The sequence below is a fragment of the Saimiri boliviensis genome, chromosome 5 (assembly GCF_048565385.1).
Source record: "Saimiri boliviensis isolate mSaiBol1 chromosome 5, mSaiBol1.pri, whole genome shotgun sequence".
In the NCBI taxonomy this organism is placed as follows: Eukaryota; Metazoa; Chordata; class Mammalia; order Primates; family Cebidae; genus Saimiri; species Saimiri boliviensis.
In genome coordinates this window covers 7,820,128-7,839,821 of record NC_133453.1, presented here as the reverse complement: position 1 = coordinate 7,839,821, position 19,694 = coordinate 7,820,128, and the positions used below count along the sequence as shown (strand labels likewise).

Here is a 19,694-nt window from a genome sequence, read left to right as displayed (position 1 = left end):
CACGTCTGGGTAATTTATACAGAAAAGGTTTGTTTAGTTCCCAATTCTGGTGGCTGGAAAGTCCAAGAGCATGGCGTTGGCATCTGCTTGGCTTCTGGGGAGGGCCTTGTGCTACAAGACACAGCGGAAAAGCAGAAAGGTGAGTGGGCAGGTGCAAAGGTAACTCGCTCTCACGGAGTGAGAACTCACTCCTTCAAGAAGGCATCCATCTATTCATGGGGGTTCACTCCCATGACCCAAAAACCTACCACTAGGCCCCCCAGTTACATCTGCAATTAAATTTCAAGACAAATGGCATCCAAACCATAGCACTGTGTTAAAATGCAACTTCCATACAATAAAATACCACAAAGTCAAATGACAAATCGTAGCTAAGTTCCTTTCAACTTACATAAAACTGGATTGTTTCACATCATTGGATCCAGAATACGCCAAATCAGGAAAAAAGAGGCAAATATAAAACCAGTGTCCTGAGGACATTAAAAAAACCAGGACTCCCAGGAAGACACACTCAACAAGTTATCAAGAGAAAGCAAACGTGAAGCAACACATTTCACACCTGCCAGAGCTCAGATGGGCAGCGACGATGTGGGGAAAAGGTCCCTCTTATCTCGTCAGACATTGGGCTAACTGGAGCAGCCATTTGGCCATAATTAGTGAAGTTCAGCGCACACCCATCCATGACCCATTTCACCTCTAGGTGTGTCCCACGCACAAGGATCATGGCTGTTTTGCTCCCGTTCACAGACACCCAGGACCATAAACCACCTAGAGATCTCAAAACGAGATGCCCACATTTATCAGCTCGTCACATGCAGTCTCTTGATGAAACAAAACTGTAGCATACGTATTGTTACTCACATAGTTTGAAACACAGAGACTAAACTCTGTATAGTTTACAGGTCCCTTATTAGATCCTGTGAGTTGGCTAAGACCCATGCCCAGATCTTTCCACCCCACCTCCTCCACCGGGTGACAGAGCTCTGGCCTCTCTACAGCCAGGCCTGGCCTGCCCAACGAGGCTTCAGCAGTCTGCTGCGTGTCAGGGGAGGAGAGGAACAAACAGTTCTGGGTCGCAGTGATGGTTTTCCTGAAGAGGAAAGGGTGGGTTGTATTGTTCTCAGGAAGTAGCAGGCCTGAGGGAAAGTTCTAGATCTGTAGGGGCCATCTTGGCCCTGGCCGAGCCTGAGCCAGCAGTCCACTGTCAGCCTGTTCTTTGAAGAATGAGCCTTCTGTGAGGTCTGCAGCGCCCAGCCATGTTCTCAGCTCTCAGCAGTGGGTGCCCTCCTGACTGACTCACAGGGTATGGATGGAACTGTGCATCCTCAAGTTCATATGGTTAAGCCCTAGCCACTGGCATGAAGGCACTGGAGATAGGGCTTTCTCCAATTAGGTTGAAATAAGGTCACGAGTGAGGGGTCCTTATGATGGGATTAGTGCCCTCCCAAGACACCAGAGACCTTACTCTCTCCAGCTTGGGGGGACAGAGCAACAAGACAGCTTTCTGCCAGCCAGGAAGAGTCCTTGCTGGAGCCCAACCATGCTGGCTCCCTTGTCTCAAACTTTCAGTCTCTGAAAACTGAGAAAATAAATTTCTACTGTTTAAGCCACCTGGTCTTCAGCATTTTGCTACGGCAGCCTGAACGCACACACACACATACAGGTAACATGGTCCCAACACAAGATGTAGGGAGACGGGATATGGGGCGGGGTGGGGGGGGGGTGATACCTGCCAACAGCAGGAGAGCCATTGCCTGGGGAGGCAGGCAAGAATGAAAAATGTGTAATTTAATCTCATTTTAAACCTTTCATTAAAAAGCAACCCAAAACACACATGGTAATATATTAACTATTCCAGCATGAGTTTCACCAATGTATTCTGAATATGTGTAATATTTCATTACAAAAACACCACCCTGATATCCTGTCAGCAACAGCTCCAATCACAATCCTGAGGAGTCACGGGCGCTGTGGCTGCAGGAGTATCTAGGACCACCATATTGTTTCAAACCAAACAGTATTTGATTTGAAAAATCAAATACTGTTGATTTTTCTTCAAGGGTCATTGCATGCAGGGGCTCAAACTCAGGTTTCACAAGCAAACAATATTCTCTAACGAAATGGCAAACAGAAGGGAGGATTCCCTGGTCCTGTCTAAATTTAAAAAAGAACACATGAGAAAAAGAGGCCTATCAGAGAACCCTAAAAATTCTAATCAAGCAACTTTATTCACATAATTTCTACAGCAAGAACTCGAGGGTCATCTCTGATGGAGCCAATTTCACTAATAATTGCTTTAAGGGCAGAGAAGTCAACCAACTCCTCACATCGTCTCGAGAATTAAAAACAAAAATACAAACAGAGAGCAAGGGAGAAGAGAAATAACATTCCACAATCACCTAGCTACAGACTTTTAGCTCTGAATTTTTCTAGCACAATACCACTTTTCTCTTCCGTCCCGTAAGATGTGTTCTTCTTTCCTCTAGGGGGAAAAAAAAAGACAAAGAAAATGATGTTAGCAAAATTCTACTAGAATTCCCAACGCTAGCCACTAAAAGGTTAACTGTTTTCTACTTACTCCACTGCATATATAAAAATACTTACAGAAAATGGCATTAAATAAATAAGTTACGTTAGAGAAACAATAAAAATGTAAAGGCAATCCCCCCCGCCCCCCACGCCATCCCACATACTCCCCCAAGACAGCGCAAGCTGGTGGAGAAGTCCTCATCCCACACGCTGGCCCAGGTAGCACTGCACAAGCGAATTTAGGAGTTCTAAGACTCAAGCTACTTCTTATCTATTAAAAGGAGAGACAGCCTGCCTACTGGACAGAATCCATCTAACCAAGGGGTTCTGGTGGGGATTAAAGAAAAGGCGTAAAAACAGTTCGGCATGGCCTGGCACAGACAGCCCTCAGATGTTAGGCATAAAAACTCCTTATGTAGTTGCAGCTCATGAAGATTTGGTCTTTTTCCTTAAGAAATTTATCATTTAAGCAGGAAAAGCGGAAAAAATATAGGAAACCAGTTAAATACGTTGATACTGTGGTTTAAAATGAAACCTGGGGTGTTTACGATTTGACTTGCTATCAAATTCCAGGGATGCGGGGAGGCGGGCCCTCCTGGGCCACCAAGGGCTGGGTCCTCAGGACAGACTCTCCAGTCCCACGGCAATGCAGCCGCACACTATTTTCTGCAAGGCCGAGGCCCCTCCTGTGTGGCTGGGCCAGAAGAAAGCCCTTTTGGCTGAGCAGGTGAAAAAGCAAGACAGGATCCTCTGCACAGAGCACTGGGGCAGGACGTCATACATGGAAAGAGGACCTCAGGCAACTGGTGCGGTGCCAGCAGATTATGGAACTCGGTGAAAGGCACAAGACAGAATCCCAGGGGCAGGACGATGGTAAAAGAGCTGAGAAAATGCAGTTAGCTCTAGACAAGCAGGGCAAGCAGAGCATAGGAGCTCTGATGTGTGGGAGGCCAGGAGAAACCTCAGATTACTCTCTTGGCCAGGAGTTGTTTTCAGTGCAATGCTCCCCTTTCAACTGAGAATCCTGAGAGGTCATCCGTTAAACAGAACGCATAAGCTTCGCTCTCAAAGCAGACTCCACGCCATGAAGATGCAGCTGAGATTCTCAAAAGGCTTTACTACCTGTGGCTGAAAGCACAAGGCCAGCGGCTTGGTGTGAAAATGCCAAGTGGGCACAGGAGGGGCACCAGGCAAACAGTTGGAGACCAAGACCCAGGGAGAGACTCTGCTGTCAGCCACGCACTGCCAGGGAAGGAGCTCCGGGGGCCCTGCTCACACAGTGCCCCTGACCCTAGCTGGGGCCCTGTAGAGAGAAACCTTTCCCAGTACCTGAACACTTACATCTGTCCGTCCTCAACTGGGAAGATAAATGACAACGAGCCTTGTTCCATCTGCTTCTGGTTAGCTTACACAGTATGGCTTTATACACGGAAATGACTTAACCAAACCTGGGAGCTTCTAGAACTAAGCCAAGGAGCCCGAGCCAAAAGGTTTCTACCTTGTGCTGCTAACCTACAAGAAGAGCCCGTTCCAGACAGCACCCCAACGCAGCACCCACCATCTGCACCGTGGCACCCAGCATCTGCACCCCCGGGAGGGTGCAGGTCACCTGCAGAGCGCAGGCAGCTGAGCAGTGGGTAGAGTCTGGGGATGCAACAGCAAAGAACTGGAAAGAAGGGGAGAGAACGCCGGCAAAAGCTCCCTTGGAAGGAAAGGGAAGGGCTGTCCTATGCAGACCCTGCCGCAGTCCCAGGGCATAGGGAAGACAGTGACAGTGAGAAAGGCACCAGACAGCTTAGGCCACGGGAGGCCACTGGTGGTCTGAGTGTGTGGTCTGTCACGTGCAGGCTTCGAAGGCAGGCGCCACTAAAAGAACAAGGCATACCGGACCTAGGTTCTGAGCTGGATGGGCAATTTGCAGGCCAGGTGAGCCCTGGGGGGAGAAACAGAAAATGGGACATTCATGGCAGGCAGCGTCCACCCAAATGATCTCAGAGAAAAGGCACATCACTGGAGTCAGGTACAACGGAAGAGGATACTGGAGACACCGCCTCACCTGCTGGAACCACAAACACACAAAACTCAAAGAAACTGGCCAAATCGAACCCATAGTCAAGTCCCGTCAGCCTGTGGGTGAGCCGTGGCACTGAGTCTAAGAAGAGTCACATCCTCCAGATCCTGGCTGTGGAAACGGAGCAGCTGTGCTGGGGAATCCAGCCCTTCAAGCAACAAAGGTACCTGCCCACACTTACAGCCCCCACTAACATCTCCCTGCCCCCGTCTCTCAGGAAAATCAAAGGGCACACCTAGACTACAACTCTAGCTGACATGATTCGCACAAATTAAGCCGCAAAACGAGGTGCAGAAGTCTGAACAGGGAGCACTGAGATGAACTGCGGGGCACGCCTCGCCTCTGTGAGAAAACTATGCTGGTGGCTCTCCCAGGCCACTCTTGCTCTGTCCCTACCAGGAATCCAGAAGTAGACAGGAAGTCACTCGCTTTAGATCAGTTTCACCTTACAACAGCTAATTTCTGAGTGTGTCAGATGAAGAGGTTAGAAAGGAAGGTTTGATAAAGATGAATCAAATGTAGTACGTGAGGATTCAGGGAAAAACCTCTGAATGCACACGAATGGAAAGTGTGTGAAACTTGCAAGAACGTCTTCTGCTTTACCTCGACGCATCTAACACAGGAAAACATTCTTGATACAGACACTGATCTTACAGGAAGGAAAAGTGTTGGGGAGAATGCTGGGAAAATGAATACTTATGTAAGAATTCGGTTGAGATTCATTAAAAGTGGCACAAAGGTTCCTCCCATAAAATAAAAAGCGGCTGTCCAAAGAGTGGTCACTCACGTAGGACATCACATTCAACCAACAGAAACGCACCTTCCTCTCTTCTGAGCTGGGCTGTGAAGAGCTGCCTTGCTCTCCCGGTCTGACAGCGTTGCCTACCCCACCTGAGGCACCCCGGGCATCAGCCTGGCGTCCGGAGCCCTGGGGGTCTGATAACCTGGGTCTTTTCGCAGGGAACTGATGGTCTCTGGCACAAGCAACACGTGTAGACGAATGAGCCTCAATTGCAGTTGAATCCGGTAGATTTTCTCTGCACCCCAGGGGTGATGACGGTAACTTCCAGAAACCCTGGAAACGAGGGTCTGGATTTAATTTTTCTAAAAAGACGTCTGCTTGATACTCAGCTTCCATACTTGCTTTATCTGGAGAGACTCCAATACATAAAGGCACCTTCATCTGCCCAGGGGATCTGGGGCAATATTTTTGATGAAGCTTGTCAAATTCTTCTTTTATTTCATCGTAACGATTCCTTCCATGGCCTAGCACTTCTTTATCTGGGACTGAAAGAGTTTTGCTGGGCGATACTGACTTTCTAACTACTCCAGAATGGTTTCCTTGAACATGAAGATCAGATGTCTGCTGTGTGTGAGCTGGGTTGTGTGTGGGGTTGGTCCCTGGAAGTGATGAAGAGGAATCACTCTTGGATAGGTACCTACTTGCTTCCAGACAACTTTTGCCCAGGTTTTCAAAAGTCTCACTTAAACTTCTTGCTTTTGTTTTGCTGGAAGGTAAACTCAGCCTGCGGGTTTCTAAGCCCTGAAAGCCACCGGGGCTCACAGGGCTCCCTCTGTACAAGTTCACGGCCCAGGAGTCTGGGAGGCCAATCCGGTGAGGCTGGCTCCTGGGACTCAGGCAATATTCCTGATGAAGCTGATCAAATCGGATTTCAATCTCCCTCTGATGGTTCGCTCCATGGCCCTGTCGTATTCTTGGTCTGGAAACTATTTTTACAGGAGAAATTAACCATTTTAATGTCCTAAATCTATTTTCCTTATCAAGATTATGTGTTGCACTGGAGCTGAAATAAGTCAAGGAAGAATACTTCGAGGGTGTCACTTTCAGCTCCTTCCAACTCGGATGTAACTTACGGGCTTGGGGTTTGTTGACTTCAAGAAAAGGTTTTTCCAATTTTAAACCTGTCTTACGACGAGAAACATCCAGTGAGTTCTTGCAGTCTCTTAATGCTCCTGTCTCTTTCACAGGCTCAGAGCAGACAGCAAAGCTCTCCTTGGGGCTCCTCTGAGAACGCCTGCCTCCTTTGCAGTATGTTTTGTTCATCCTGCTCTTACATCTGTGCCTCTTCCTGGAGTTCCAGTTTTGCATGATGAACGTTTTAGTGGAGATGATGCTTGATGGCTTTGTGCTCAACAGCCGGCTCATGGAATGCAGCATCCCCGCGTACAGGTCACTGATGGTCACGTTGCAAATGCCATCGTCTTCAAAGGGCTGGCTGCTTGAGAAGCTGCTGCTACTGGTCTCTTGTAGGGAGAGGCCGTCATTTCTAGGTACTAAGGCCACGTCTGTGGAGGAAGTATGTGAAGGACCCCATTCTCTGGGAGATGGTGCTGGTTTCTCTGGGTCACCAGAATTCTTTCCGGAGACAAAACCGCAGTATCCTGGGAGAAAAGACACACATAAAGTAAAGGTGTGCTACCATTCTAAACCATCCGTGTGCACAGAGGACAGAACTTAAGACTGGATCAGGACTGCATTTTTAAGCAATAGTAAAAACAAAACACCACAAATGTGTAGGAGTAGACTCTTCTCAGAGATTTCTTTTTTTGCTTTCAAAATTTGATTTCTACTCTCCATCGTGCATTTCCCAAACGTGCCTGCCTTTCCCTCTGGGCTGTTTAGAAGATGGATGCCTTTTCAAAAGCTAATTAGAAACTGAAAAATGATGACACCGTTCACTACAGAGATGGGTAGGGGATAAGAACTCTAAACAAACCTCTTCATCGAGCTCTGACTTTTGCATCATATTAAATGCTTCTTGGGGAAAAACCCTAAAATGGCATACAAACAGAAAAAATAAACCTGTATGTTAACCTAATAACTGAAAGAGAAAAAAGAGTCTAAATACTCTGAATGTCTGCCTCTTAAAGGACTGTCTAAGGATAAAAAGAGCTGCTTGGAAATTCCGAAGCTTGTTTAGATTGTTGGGAAGAGTGGTAGCAGATGCTGCAATGCCAGAGTTATTTTGTGTTGTACGATGGACCAGACGAGCGCGTGTTACGTCACTGAGGCTGGTGATAACTGGGAGAGGCAAATATGGCATCAGGGTAGGGGTGAAGAGCTCAAAAGCGCATGGGGTTGCATCACACGGCACAAAAGCCAGCCTAAAAGGGGCTCCCTGCCAGCTAAATCTGGGGCTACTTGAGTGCCAACTTGAATACTGGCAATGGATTTTAACATGTGAATTAAAGAACAAAAGACTACATGAATTCCTACAGATCCCCAAAAATAATAATAATAAATCAAAGCATAAGAGGGCACTAAAAGAAGTGGGGCGGGGGGAGAACCAGAGCAGAGATAGCTCTTCTGAATAGAGGAATGCCAACTAGCATGTGCTAAGGAATGGCGGAGACAGAAACGGCCTGGGCTGAAACATCACTCAGGCGATCCTCAGTGCTGGTTCCTAAATCACCGGGTGAGAAGTTTTTAGAGAAAGGGATCCTAGGAGATCACAAAGAATCACACACAGGTGACCCCAAGGAAAAAGGGCCCGTTGCAGGGAGAAACTGGGCAGGTCTCACTTTAACTCAATGACCAGCCTCAAAGTCACCAAGAGTGGGACAAACTGACCAGACGTTCTGAGAGGACACGTCGTCCCTGTAGTAGTTTTGCCAGAAATGTTTAACATGAACCTAACCACGAGGAAGCAATCAGGTCCCAATTCAGGGACATTCTGCGAAACTACTGGCCTGGACTACTCAAGAAAGACGGTAATATGAAAGGTGGCCACGAGGGAGACAAGGCCAAGGAGCTGCTCTCGATGGCGGGAGACTAAACGCGCCAGTGGTACCAGCCTGAGTGGGTCTGGAAACGGTCAGACAAACCAGAACGGCTGCAAAGGACATCACTGGCACAATGGGTAAAACTGTACTCTATCGGTGGTCAATTTCTGGCACGTGTTAAGCGTATCGTAGTCACAAAGGAGAATCACCCGATTCTTGGAGGTATGTGTAAAGCATTTAGATAAATGTGTACACAAATGCAAATAAATATACACTGTGTGTGCACGTGTGTGGGGGGTGACAAAGCAAACATGACAACATGTTAACTGTGAAACACATGAAGGCTGTTCATTGTACTACTCCTGTGCTTCTGGAGACGCAAAAACTTTTCAAACTAGTAAGCTGGAAGAAAGAGCAGACTTGCAAAGGAGCAAACAGCTCATTTTAAAACATCTTCATCTTCCTATGAAATGCAAGTATATCTCTAACAATTTATGTTGATGAAACATGACAGGAAATGACAGTGTGCCCAGTGTGAGCAGCGCTGAGGGGCCACACAGCTCCAATGAAAGTGAAGGAGACACGCACAGTTCACAGTTTCTGTGTCACACTCACCAGTGGCAGGCATGGTGGGTGAGGCCAGTGACGGGAGCGGAGTCACACGTACATCCTTTCCAGCTCTGTTAGCTGCATACTGAAATCAGAGCCAGTGGTTACAACAAAAAAGTTGCCAGGTGTCAACTGGGTACAAGGAGCTGGGTTATCCCTTGACAATGCGATATCCCCAAGGATGGTGTAAGGAGCTGCTTCCCTTTCAACATAGACTGTGCATCTTAGCATAGCCATGCTGACAAGTGTGTGAACGTGATGACAGTGGCCAGCTGGGCTTCGGGCAGTGGAAGGAAAAAGTGTCCTAGTAAGATATGGACACTCAACGTGGTGTCTAGGACAGCTTCCAGCCACAGTCGGCACTCATCTGCCAGTTACTTCTTACCCTGGGGGTGCTGGTAGCTTTGTCTACCGTTATACTTGGACCACAAGAACACCCAGAGGCCAGGTGGACGGTGGACAAAGAAGACCCGACAGAGCTGCTCCTAACTCTAATCTGTTCCCCGGATCGACACAGCAACCAGGAGGACACCATTTGCTGCCTTGGACTAAAGGAAAAAGCATTCAGGTACGTCCACCAAGTCAGTGGTCCTCAAATACAGGCCTTCCACTGGTCAGCAGCACGGAAGGAAAACAGATACACCCCTGTGAGACTGCTGCTTTTCCTGGAGATGAATTTTATTCTGCCATGTGTACTTCCTAGGTATTTGCTGTTGCAATGTCCTTTATTCTATGATAGAGGGCACAGACCTTACGAGAGGGGGCAGTGGGTGAGAATGCCCACCTCTCATGCCATCACATCCCCTGACCTCTGAACAGGTGGGACAGGTGCCAAGGGTCAGGCACCTCACCTTGCAGCTGATGCTAGCCTGGTCATACCGGGGAAGGCACCTACTGCTTCCTTAACTATGCAGCCTCAAATCCCGGTCCAGAGGCTGGGGCTGCTCTTAAAGAGCCCAGGTGTGGCCCTCACAGACTTTTTTCTTTTGTGACAGAGCCTTGCTCTGTCGCCCTGGCTGGGGTGCTGTGGCATGACTTTGGTTCACTGCAACCTCCACCACCCAGGTTCAAGCAATTCTCCTGCCCCGGAGTAGCTGGGATTACAAGTGCTCGCCACCACACTTGGCTAATTTTTGTATTTTTAGTAGAGACGGGGTCTCACCCTGTTGGCCAAGCTGGTCTCGAACTCCTGACCTCAGGTGACCCAACTGCCTTGGCCTCCCAAAATGCTGGGATTACAGACCTGAGCCACCATGTCTGGCTGCCCCACTACCTTTTTCTGTGAGCTGCCTCAGAACAGTGGGCAGAATGCCTCTGCCAGGGCTCCCACCTTCCTGATGGTGCTGCCCGGGGGACGGGGAGTGTTTACTCAAGAGCAAGTATCTCGGCATGTGAATAAAACAATTTGGAAATCATGACTCCAAATGCTCTTTACGGGTTCTGTATGATAACACTGTACCTCAATGTGTGATATAAAAACAAATACTGGGAATTGAATTACCTCAAAATACTCTGCACCTTGTAGCAGTATATCCACTTGGCTCAAGTATTTCCTTCTTAATTCATTTTTCAAAGGGCTTTGAGGCACTGCAGGCTGATCAAAAAAGAGAAGTCAGAATTTTTAAGAGCTTCTGACCTTTTGGATTCTGGAACAAACTGGCAAGCTCACTAATGTACAAATCTTTACATGATGTTACTCAAAGTCACTTTCACCTCCATGACGTTATTGAGTCACTTTTTCATCTCCTGCTGTGTTAATAACCCAAAAGAATGTAAAAAGACGAAACAAAAAAAAAAACCAAACCAAAAAAAAAAACAAAATAAAACGGAGTCTGGAGAAGTTTATGACAGCATTTCTAGACAAGAAAAAATATATATAACCACCTGAATATTCTTAGGTGAGTTCGGGACTCAACTACTGGTAATAAAACTGCTAAGTTTATAAGAAATTCAGTGCTCCTGGCTGGGCGTGGTGGCTCACGCCTGTAATCCCAGCACTTTAGGAGGTTGAGGTGGGTGAATCACTTGAGGCCAAGAGTTCACGATCAGCTTGGCCAATACGGTGAAACCCTGTATCTACCAGCTGGGCATGGTGGGCACCTGTGGTCCCAGCTGCTTGAGTGGCTGAGGTAGGAGAGCTGCTTGAACCCAGGAGGTAGAGGTTGCAGTGACCCAAGGTGGTGCCACTACACTCCAGCCTGGGTGACAGAACAAGACTCCATCCCAAAGAAATCAAAAGCAAAAACAGAACTTCAGTGCTCCAGCTCAGGAGGCTGCCCTACCACCCCTCCCCTGCCAGACACTGGAAAGAGAAGGGCATCACCCTGATCCTCTGCGGAGTGGGGCTGGCCTTTGGTTCTTGGCTCTTGGCCCCACTCACTTTCCCTTTGCTGCCAATCCCGACATAAGCCCTCAGTAAGCACCCACTTTCTTCCCCAGGGCCACTGTCTTTTTCTTCTTAGTCACTGACAGTCACACATGGGTGCGTGGGAAACTCTCTGTGCTAAAGTAGCAATTTTAGAGGAAAACTGTGCACCAGATATTCTAGTAGGTGACAGGGTGACATGGGGGCCAGGAAAGATGCTTGAGCAGGTTAAGCTCTGTGTGAATTCTCACGTATCTCAACCAAGGAGGGCAAGAGGCACATCCTATAAGGAAATGGGTGGTTTCTGTGACCCTGAGGTACTCTAGGAAGCAGACATTTAAATGACAGTTACTGTTTAGGTGAGTGATGGCTGCCCAATGAGGCAACCTGTGACCTGGGGCTTTTGAGGGCAGACATGGAAATACTTCCTAGAGCACTTCTCTTTTGACCCTGCCTCTGTGGGGTAGACCAAGAGCCCTCATGTGCTCATCAAGGCGAATGGAGCCTTGTCAACCACACTGACAGCTTCATCTGCAGAGTGAAAATCATCAGGAATCAGGCTTGCACTGGGGGTAGAATTGGCTGCCAAGTCCTAGACTGAAAAGGAGTCACTTACCCCCTAAGGGAATATGGACAGCATAAGACTTGAAAGTAGCAAAAGCCAGCCTCAGGAGAGGATTTCCAGAAGGGTGCAGGCAACGCTGCCCGCCCCAGGCCACATGGGCTTTGATGGATCCACCCCTGAGCTCCCAAGCGCCCCCTTTGTCCATTCATTATTAAAGCAGGACTTACCGCTAAGGCCCAAGCCACTGACTCTTCCTGGTCTGAAGTGACATAGACGTCACTGCTTTTTGAATCTAAAAATCAAACAAGTAAATATCAATCAGGATTTTTAGGAAAGAGTGCATTTTCCTCTCAAGGATGGTTTTGGAATCACATCTAAGTTCTAAAGTAAAAGTCCCCATTGCTTCAAGTTGCACCCACTGGAGTCATCTGTGGCTGTCCATGGTTCTTACTAACCCAGAGAACCCCTTGGAATGGGAATCTGCCTGGGGCCATGGAGTAAAGAAAGGCAGATTCTGCACCACCTCCAGCTTTCCATGGCCTCTGAGCCTGGAAGTTGAGACATTCAAGCCGAGCACTGCCCAACAGAACTTACAGTAACCATGGAAAGTTCTCTCTCTGCTGTCCCAGGCCCACCACTAGCCACATGGGGCCACTGGAATGTGGCCACTATGGCTGAAGGAACGGATTTTAAATTTTATTTAACTTTCAATTAATTTAAATATCATCTTGAGGGGGCTGGTGGGTGCCATACTGGGCAGTACAGCTGTCAAATAACTATTTCCTGTCATTTCAAGCAGTTGGGGATATTCATGGACCCAAGGATTTACAGTTAAAATCTGGATTAACAGCAGTAACCACACAGCATCACAGGTAAATATCCTCAAGAAGAGCTTTCTCATTTCTACTCTGAAAGACCACCAGCTTCCCTTTAGCAACTCAACACCCATCACTAAATGTTGGTGCAGGCAAGGTGCCAGGGAAAGGGCTGGGCAGAGTGGGCAGAGGCTCCAGAAGGCCAGTGTTCAGGAGAGATAGGCATTTAAAGGCTAGTGACAAAAATGTTTCATGGCCACAAACAGAGGAACCCAGGTCTAAAGAGTTTAGTTAAGAAGGGGGTCTGTTCCAGCCTGGGGATCACAGGGGCTTCCCGGGGGCAGTGAGACCAGGTTGGCAGATCAGGTGGGCCTTCAGGCCCCATTCTGGGTTCTGGCCTTTTACCCCAAAAGCAATGGGAAGCCACGTGTTGCATCAGAGAAGTGGCTGGACCACATTCACAGGTGTGTCAGTTGGGCAGAGGGCGCCCGGGTCGGGGTGGGGTCTGGTGCTCAGGGTGGACATGAGAGATCATGAGGCACAAGGCACAGGACAGGGATGCCCTGGCTGTGAGGAATGAGGCAGAGGCTGAGCTGAAGAGGACCCTGGGTTTCTGGCTCACACTAGAGGGAAGATGGTAGGGGCCTATACTGAGGTGCAGAAAAGAAGATGGGGAGCCTGTCTGCCGGGCTGAGTGTTAGCTGTGCCAAGTCTGGACATGAAGTATTGAAGCAGAGGGGCTGCTCGGCAATCACATGCCCTCTGTTGAGGTCTGGCTGGAGGTTATAGTCAACATACAGTGAAGCCATGGCTCCATGCAGGTGAGGGGCGAAGGCGACTCAGACAAATCCTCCAGAAAGGGCACACGGCAGGGCTAGGAGGTGAGCAGACTGCAGGCTGGGAAGGAAGAAGATGGGGGCGACCACAGAGACCCAGGCCAGAACTTCCAGAAGGTTTAAATGCTATGGAGAGGGCAAAACCCAAAGAATAAAACCCTAAGAGTGCGAGCAGGATTTAGCAACAGGGTCGCGAGAAACCTCACCCAGATTTGGGCTTTAGAGATGGAGCCAGAATGGAATCGAGAGAGGAATGTACGGGGCTGGCGGGGCAGGGAATCCACGGCAGCAGTGACCTCCAACGGAGCAGGTCATTTGACTCTCGTTGTAAAGGGAACTGGACAAAGGAAGGGGCCCAGGACAGGGGAGAGCCACGAAGGGTCTGATGTGTTAAGGGGAGTCTGGGCACATCTAAACACCAATGGATGGATCCAGGGAACAGATGGAAGGAAAGGGTGAGGGACAGATTCCCGAGAAACGAGAACAGATGGGGCTGGGCAGTGAGACTGGCCTGGGGGAAGGGAAGAAGCCTCCTAGGAAGACGAGGTGGGAAGCTTCCCTGTAGAAGTGAGGGTTCACAATACCACGCTGTAAGGGCAAATCTGAAATCTGGGTACTATTATTTTTTCACATGGAGGGGCATGTTTATTTACTCAAGAAATACCACCTGAGTACTATTCATATGCCAGGCAACAGATGTAACTGTGGGCAAGGCAGAGCTCAGAAGGAATCAACAGCGAACTTTAACATGATTTTAGTTTTTAAGATATACCTTAGAAAAAACAAAAACTTTTAATACTGAGGAATCTCAGCTTTCAGCTGTTGTAACAGGTGTGTCAGGTCTGGTCCTTCCTGACCTCAGTTCTCTGACAAAGGCGACACTCACCGGCTCCCAGGACTGTGTGGTGCGAGGGAAGCTCAGGAGCCTGCGCTGCAGCTTGCACGGAGCCATCTGTCCTGTCTGTGGGCCTCACGAGGGAGTCCTCCGAGTGCAGAAGTTAATAAAGACATGGTTGTTTGAGTGACAGCGCATTTCAGTCACTGTAAAGTCACAAACCTGCAATCCCTCCGTTAACACAGTTGACAGCAGGAGCCTCCCACAAGGCTTCTCTTCTCCCTGCATGTCCCCTTTATGAGAGGACTCAAGAGCAGGGGCGGAAGCTGAGGCTCACTCTGGTTGCACAGAGCTGCTACTTAAAAAGCCACTTGGAAGGTAGGGAAGGAGCAGGGAAAGTCTGGGGCCCAGTCGCAAGCAGGTAAGCTCACACCTCCTAACACTGGCCCAAGGATGATAGGGACTGGGACAAGGAAAAAACCAAACTGAAATAGAACAAAATTATCCTGAGGTCATCAGCGAAAACACAGAAATAGTCAGGTGGCCCCTGGGGGACTTCCTGTGATCTTTAAAGAATGTGATGGAGTATTAAGGCCTAAGGCCAGGAGGCAGGCTGGCATGGTGGCTCACGCCTGTAAGCCCAGCACTCTGAGAGGCCGAGGCAGATGGATCACCTGAGCTCAGCCTGGGAAATACGATGAAATCCCATCTCTACTAAAACCACAAAAAATTAGCTAGGCGTGGCAGCGTGCACCCTTAAACCTAGCTACTCGAGAGGCTGAGACAGGAGAACCCGGGAGGTGGAGGTTGCAATGAGCCAAGATCACGCCACTGCACTCCAGCCTGGACAACAGAGTGAAACTCTGTCTCAAAACAAAAAACAACAACAACAAAAAAAAACAAACAAAAAAAAACGCTGGGAGGAGTCAGTTTAAGCCTAAGCTATAGTCACAAGGGCAGCTGCTTGTCCTGACCAGGAGCTCACACCTGGTGGGCAGGCGGCCACACTCCTCGGCAGGCCTGCTTCAGCTCTCCAGAGCCTGCTCTCCAGCATGAATAATCCCAGCAAATGGCACTGGTGGGTTCTCATTAGTGAAATTCAAGCACTCAAGATACCAGACTGGTTAAAATATTAATATTTTAGGAACCACCCAGCCTTATAAGAACAGGGTAGTGAGAAGGTGGTGAGGCCTATACCATTAGGGATGGTCTTCAGGTGTCAACTCTGAGGGTTCAAGGGACTTGGGGCTACCCAGGAGCACTATGTGGTAACTGATGCCCATTTCCAGAATATCAGAACCTTTGCTTCCAGTGAAACCATCATGTAAGCTAGAGTTTACAGGGTTGTTTTGTGGCTGTGTCTGAGGCAGAATCTGGTTTGAGAATCACGGAGAGGCAGACGATCTACACCAACCCCAAACTACCTGGCAGCTCTGATAGCTACAAAGAGAGTCCAAGCGTGTGTTATAATCAAACCAGCACAGCCTGTTAGGGCCCACTGCCTCCCGCAGGCTCCAGGGCAGCAGGAGCACCGAGTTGTCTGGGAAAAGGTGAAGGTGGATCTCGGCACTGTCACCAACAGCAATTACAGTGAAGTCAGAGATGTCCCAGCTGAAATCTCAGACTACACCCAGTTTCCTCCTTATCCCAAGAACGGGTCTGAAGATTCTGGAGATCCAGGTAGGGTCTTCCTACATTTTAAGCAAAAACCTTAAATAAATCTTCAAATGATGAGTGGACATCTCTATTATGTATAATTAAAACAGTATATATCCTTTAACTCAATAATCCTACTTCTCGGCATATCAGTACTGGGAGAAGATAAGGACCAGGATTTCCTTTGAGAACCATTTCTAACAGGGGCTTTATAAGTAAAGTTTTATTGGAACACAGCCATGTATACTCATTCACATATTTTTTTGGTCACTATCCCCCTGCAACACAGAACTGAATAGTCATAACACAGACCATATAGCCAGCAAAGCCTAAACTATATAACATCTGACCCTTTGTGGAAAAAGTGTGCCAACTCTTATTTATAATGAAGGAAGCCACAAATAGCTAATTGCCTATCAATAGGAGAGCAGTTTAAAAAGTGTAGTTTTTAAAATAATTATGTAATTATACAATAGTTGATGAAGAGAAGAATTCTCCATATATATTAACTGGAAAAGTGAGATAAAAAATGCACTTATAAAAATGTTATAGGGAATCACATTGTACTAAAATAGCGTTAGTGACCATCTGTGCATAGAGAAATCATCTCATTTATGGAGTTGTATGTACTTATAACATTTCTATGACTAGAATAATTAATCAAGAAGATTTGATTTCAAATTTGTTGTTAATATTATGTCACCTTGACCTTGATGTTTTCATTCGTGGACACAGGTTCCCTGACCTGTGACCACGGGGAGGAACCATGTGGCATCTGAGAGGCAGTGATTAATTGAATGCCAGACAACCTTGCAAAAGGGCTCATGGGTGTCCTCGCAGAAAGGCCAACAGCACTTTCCACTAAAATAACAGGTCTCAGAGCTGCAACACCTTTGGATCAAGTAGGCAGGGAAACCCAGGTCTTTGGAAGGTAGAAAAACGCAGAGGGAAAGATGTGTCACCCTCCACACTGCACCTCCCTCATCTCTCTTCCTCCCTTTTCAAAAGAGGAAAGGAGGCATTTTTTTTTTTTTTTTCTCTAGAAGGAACTGGATTTGGTCTTTTCTGTAAGGTCTCAACACAGTGAGCCCCTCGCTGGGGCTGGCCCAGCCTCTGCACGTGTGTTATCAGAGCCCCTCAGCCTGTGACACAGGAAACACAGGGTGACCAAAAGGCTAAACATTACACAGTGCCTCCTTGCATTGGACAAGCAACAGCAAAAACGCTTCTAAGTAAATCCTTAAAAACAGAAAAAGAGTGTAGTCAAGATGAGAAACAGTGCTCCTTGGTGGCCTCCAGATAACCTCAGAGGTTGGGTACACCCACACCTTTATTCACAGCAATACTCCTCCACAGCAAGGTTATTTGGCAATAAAAGTTCACGTTTAATACCTGGATCTCTCCTTTATTTCTTTCCTGTATTAGTCTTCCACCCCAAATTCTCAATCCTGAAGAAAAGAAACAAAAACGACCATTTAAATAATCCTGAATGCTGATTTTCTGCTCAATCTGTATTCACCGGAAGCCAGAGTGACAGGCGAATAAAAAGGTACAATATTACAATATTAAAACCAAGCCGTTTCTGATACCCCGCTGTTGTTCATCTTGGTAAAGTTTCAGGTTTTTAAGGCAAATTTGTTATTCGTGGAAATCTCTCCCATCTACTAGGCAGCAGCCCATTAAGTTATATCATTAGCCCAAAAAGTCAAATGTAAACAAGGAACATATATATGACGACTGTCCTTAAAATATATATAGAGAGGGCAATCTACATACTATATACAGAGTTAGCACTTTTTGCAGGCAATCTATCTCTATATCCGATATACAGAGTGAATGCTTTCTAAGGGCAATTACATGTTACACAGAGACCAAAGGGTAACAGAGACCTGCCACTGGAATATTTTAGTTTCTGCCTGTGCAAACTTTTCACCCCAGGTGTGCCTGGATTGGCTATAAAGGCAGAAAGGTAGGATTTCTTTTAATTCAAGGAGCAGATCTTGTGAACCTTTTCTGCCTGTTTACTACAACATAGAACTTGCTCTGAGGTTTGTTTTCATTAAGTGATAATCAGTTAGTTATAAAGCTATACGGGAAGAATTGACCCCAGGCAGTGCAAAGCATCACCAGCTATTTACCAGAAAGAATCCACACGATTTCAGTCCGATTTAACGAGTGCCTTCTTCTCCCTATTCAAGTACTTGGAGCTTCAAGGAAGACAGTTACTACTCCAAGCTCAACAGGGCAAACAAGTCGATGTGAGTGTTCCTCTTCCCAGAGTTTCATAGGAATTGTAAGTACTGTTACAACACCCACACCCAGGAGATGTTACTATCATCATCCTTCCCATTTCACAGATGAGGACACTGAGACCAGTCCAGCTAAGCAACTGGCCCAAGCTACCACGGTGGGGAGGTGGCCAGCGGGGAGGCCAACCCGGCAAGGCAGAGGCATGTGAACCAGGAGGCAGGCACCTGTCTCTTCAGGAATTGCTTTAATAAGTAATTCCATTAATTCGCAGGTTTAAGGGCACCAATGTTTTGGTTCCTACTAGGTGAACAAAGTTTACTTGATAATAGAGCAGGGAAAGGGATTTCAACGACTCCATTCACACACTCTTCACCCGAATACTCAGAAGGGGAGGATGATCCTTACCTTGGGGCGTCTCGTAGGTCAGCGTGGCCATTTGCACCACCGGGGCGTCCTCGAAGGGCTGGTTGTACTGCGAGGGAGAAAGGGGCTTCCTGTCAGGTTCCAGGGCCATGAGGAGCCCCAGACCCAGGCGGAGGCGGCGCCAGCCCGCGAGAGGGTGTTAGTCTGGTCTGGGGCGCCCCAAACAGTCTCTACAGCGCAGCCCCCAATCCCGCCCCGCTCGTCCCTCTCAAGATCCCCCAGCCCCACCAAGCCCTTTTCTCTGCACCCGAGCCCCAGCCCCGCTTCCCCACTCTGAGCCCCCAAAACCCCCTCCACTTCCCGTTCTGCGTCCCCTCCTAGACTGGCTCCGCCCCGAAGGCCTCCCCGCCCGGCGGACCCGCGGGGGCCTCACCTTCTCTAACAGCCGCTGCATGCGCCTCTGGAAGCGGCGGCGACTGGCCGTGAGCTTCTGCAGCAGCGCGTCGTCTTCCATGCCCTCGTCCTCCATGGTGCACAGCGGAACCCAGCGGCCGCCCCAGCAACGACCTCAGCGCCGACCGGGACTCCAGGACCCCGAGCGCCTCAACTCAAATAGGCGACTCCGCCCTCCCTGCCTTCCTCTCGGTTTTCTATTGGCTAGCGCGGAGAAGCGGGGGCGCTGATTGGGCCTTTCAAACATATTTGCGTCTCTCCTCCCGGCCAATCCGCGGCCGAGCGTCCAGCCACGCCCCAAGGATCCCGTCGGGCGGAAAGGAGGGAGGGTGTCCGGCCGCCGCGGCAGGTGGCGGTGGCTCGCACAGCTCCGGAGCTTATTAATGAGCGGCGCCGCGCGAGATCCGGTGGGATGCGAGTTATGCGCTGTGCGCCGGAGATAAGTTCGGCCTGGAGATGTCTGCGTGACTTGCTTTGGGTGTCGCCGCCAGGCGGGGGCCCTCTTCCTCACCCGCCCGCCTGGGATCCCGGCGCGGTTCCGAGGGCAGGGGCCTACCCCAAATTACCAACCCGGAAGGAGGCAGGATGGCTAATATTCATCTA

At 48.5% G+C, this 19,694-nt stretch overlaps 1 protein-coding gene across 2 annotated transcripts; it reads right to left on the bottom strand.

The window, feature by feature from the left end:
* Positions 1-292: 292 nt before the first annotated feature.
* On the bottom strand, positions 293-19,250 carry HJURP (Holliday junction recognition protein). Of its 2 annotated transcripts, none has more exons than XM_003936735.3 (9): positions 19,072-19,250; positions 18,681-18,747; positions 17,418-17,473; positions 14,421-14,517; positions 12,111-12,175; positions 10,455-10,547; positions 8,960-9,038; positions 5,421-7,003; positions 293-2,482 (listed from the first exon to the last, which is right to left on the bottom strand). In XM_003936735.3, exons 1-9 carry the CDS (start codon positions 19,165-19,167, stop codon positions 2,414-2,416), a joined length of 2,205 nt encoding a protein of 734 aa, XP_003936784.1. In that variant the 5' UTR covers positions 19,168-19,250; the 3' UTR covers positions 293-2,413. The 2 variants fall into 2 exon arrangements, with proteins under 2 accessions (XP_003936784.1, XP_074254929.1); XM_074398828.1 differs by having other exon boundaries at positions 293-2,475.
* Between the last annotated feature and the right edge of the window lie 444 nt (positions 19,251-19,694).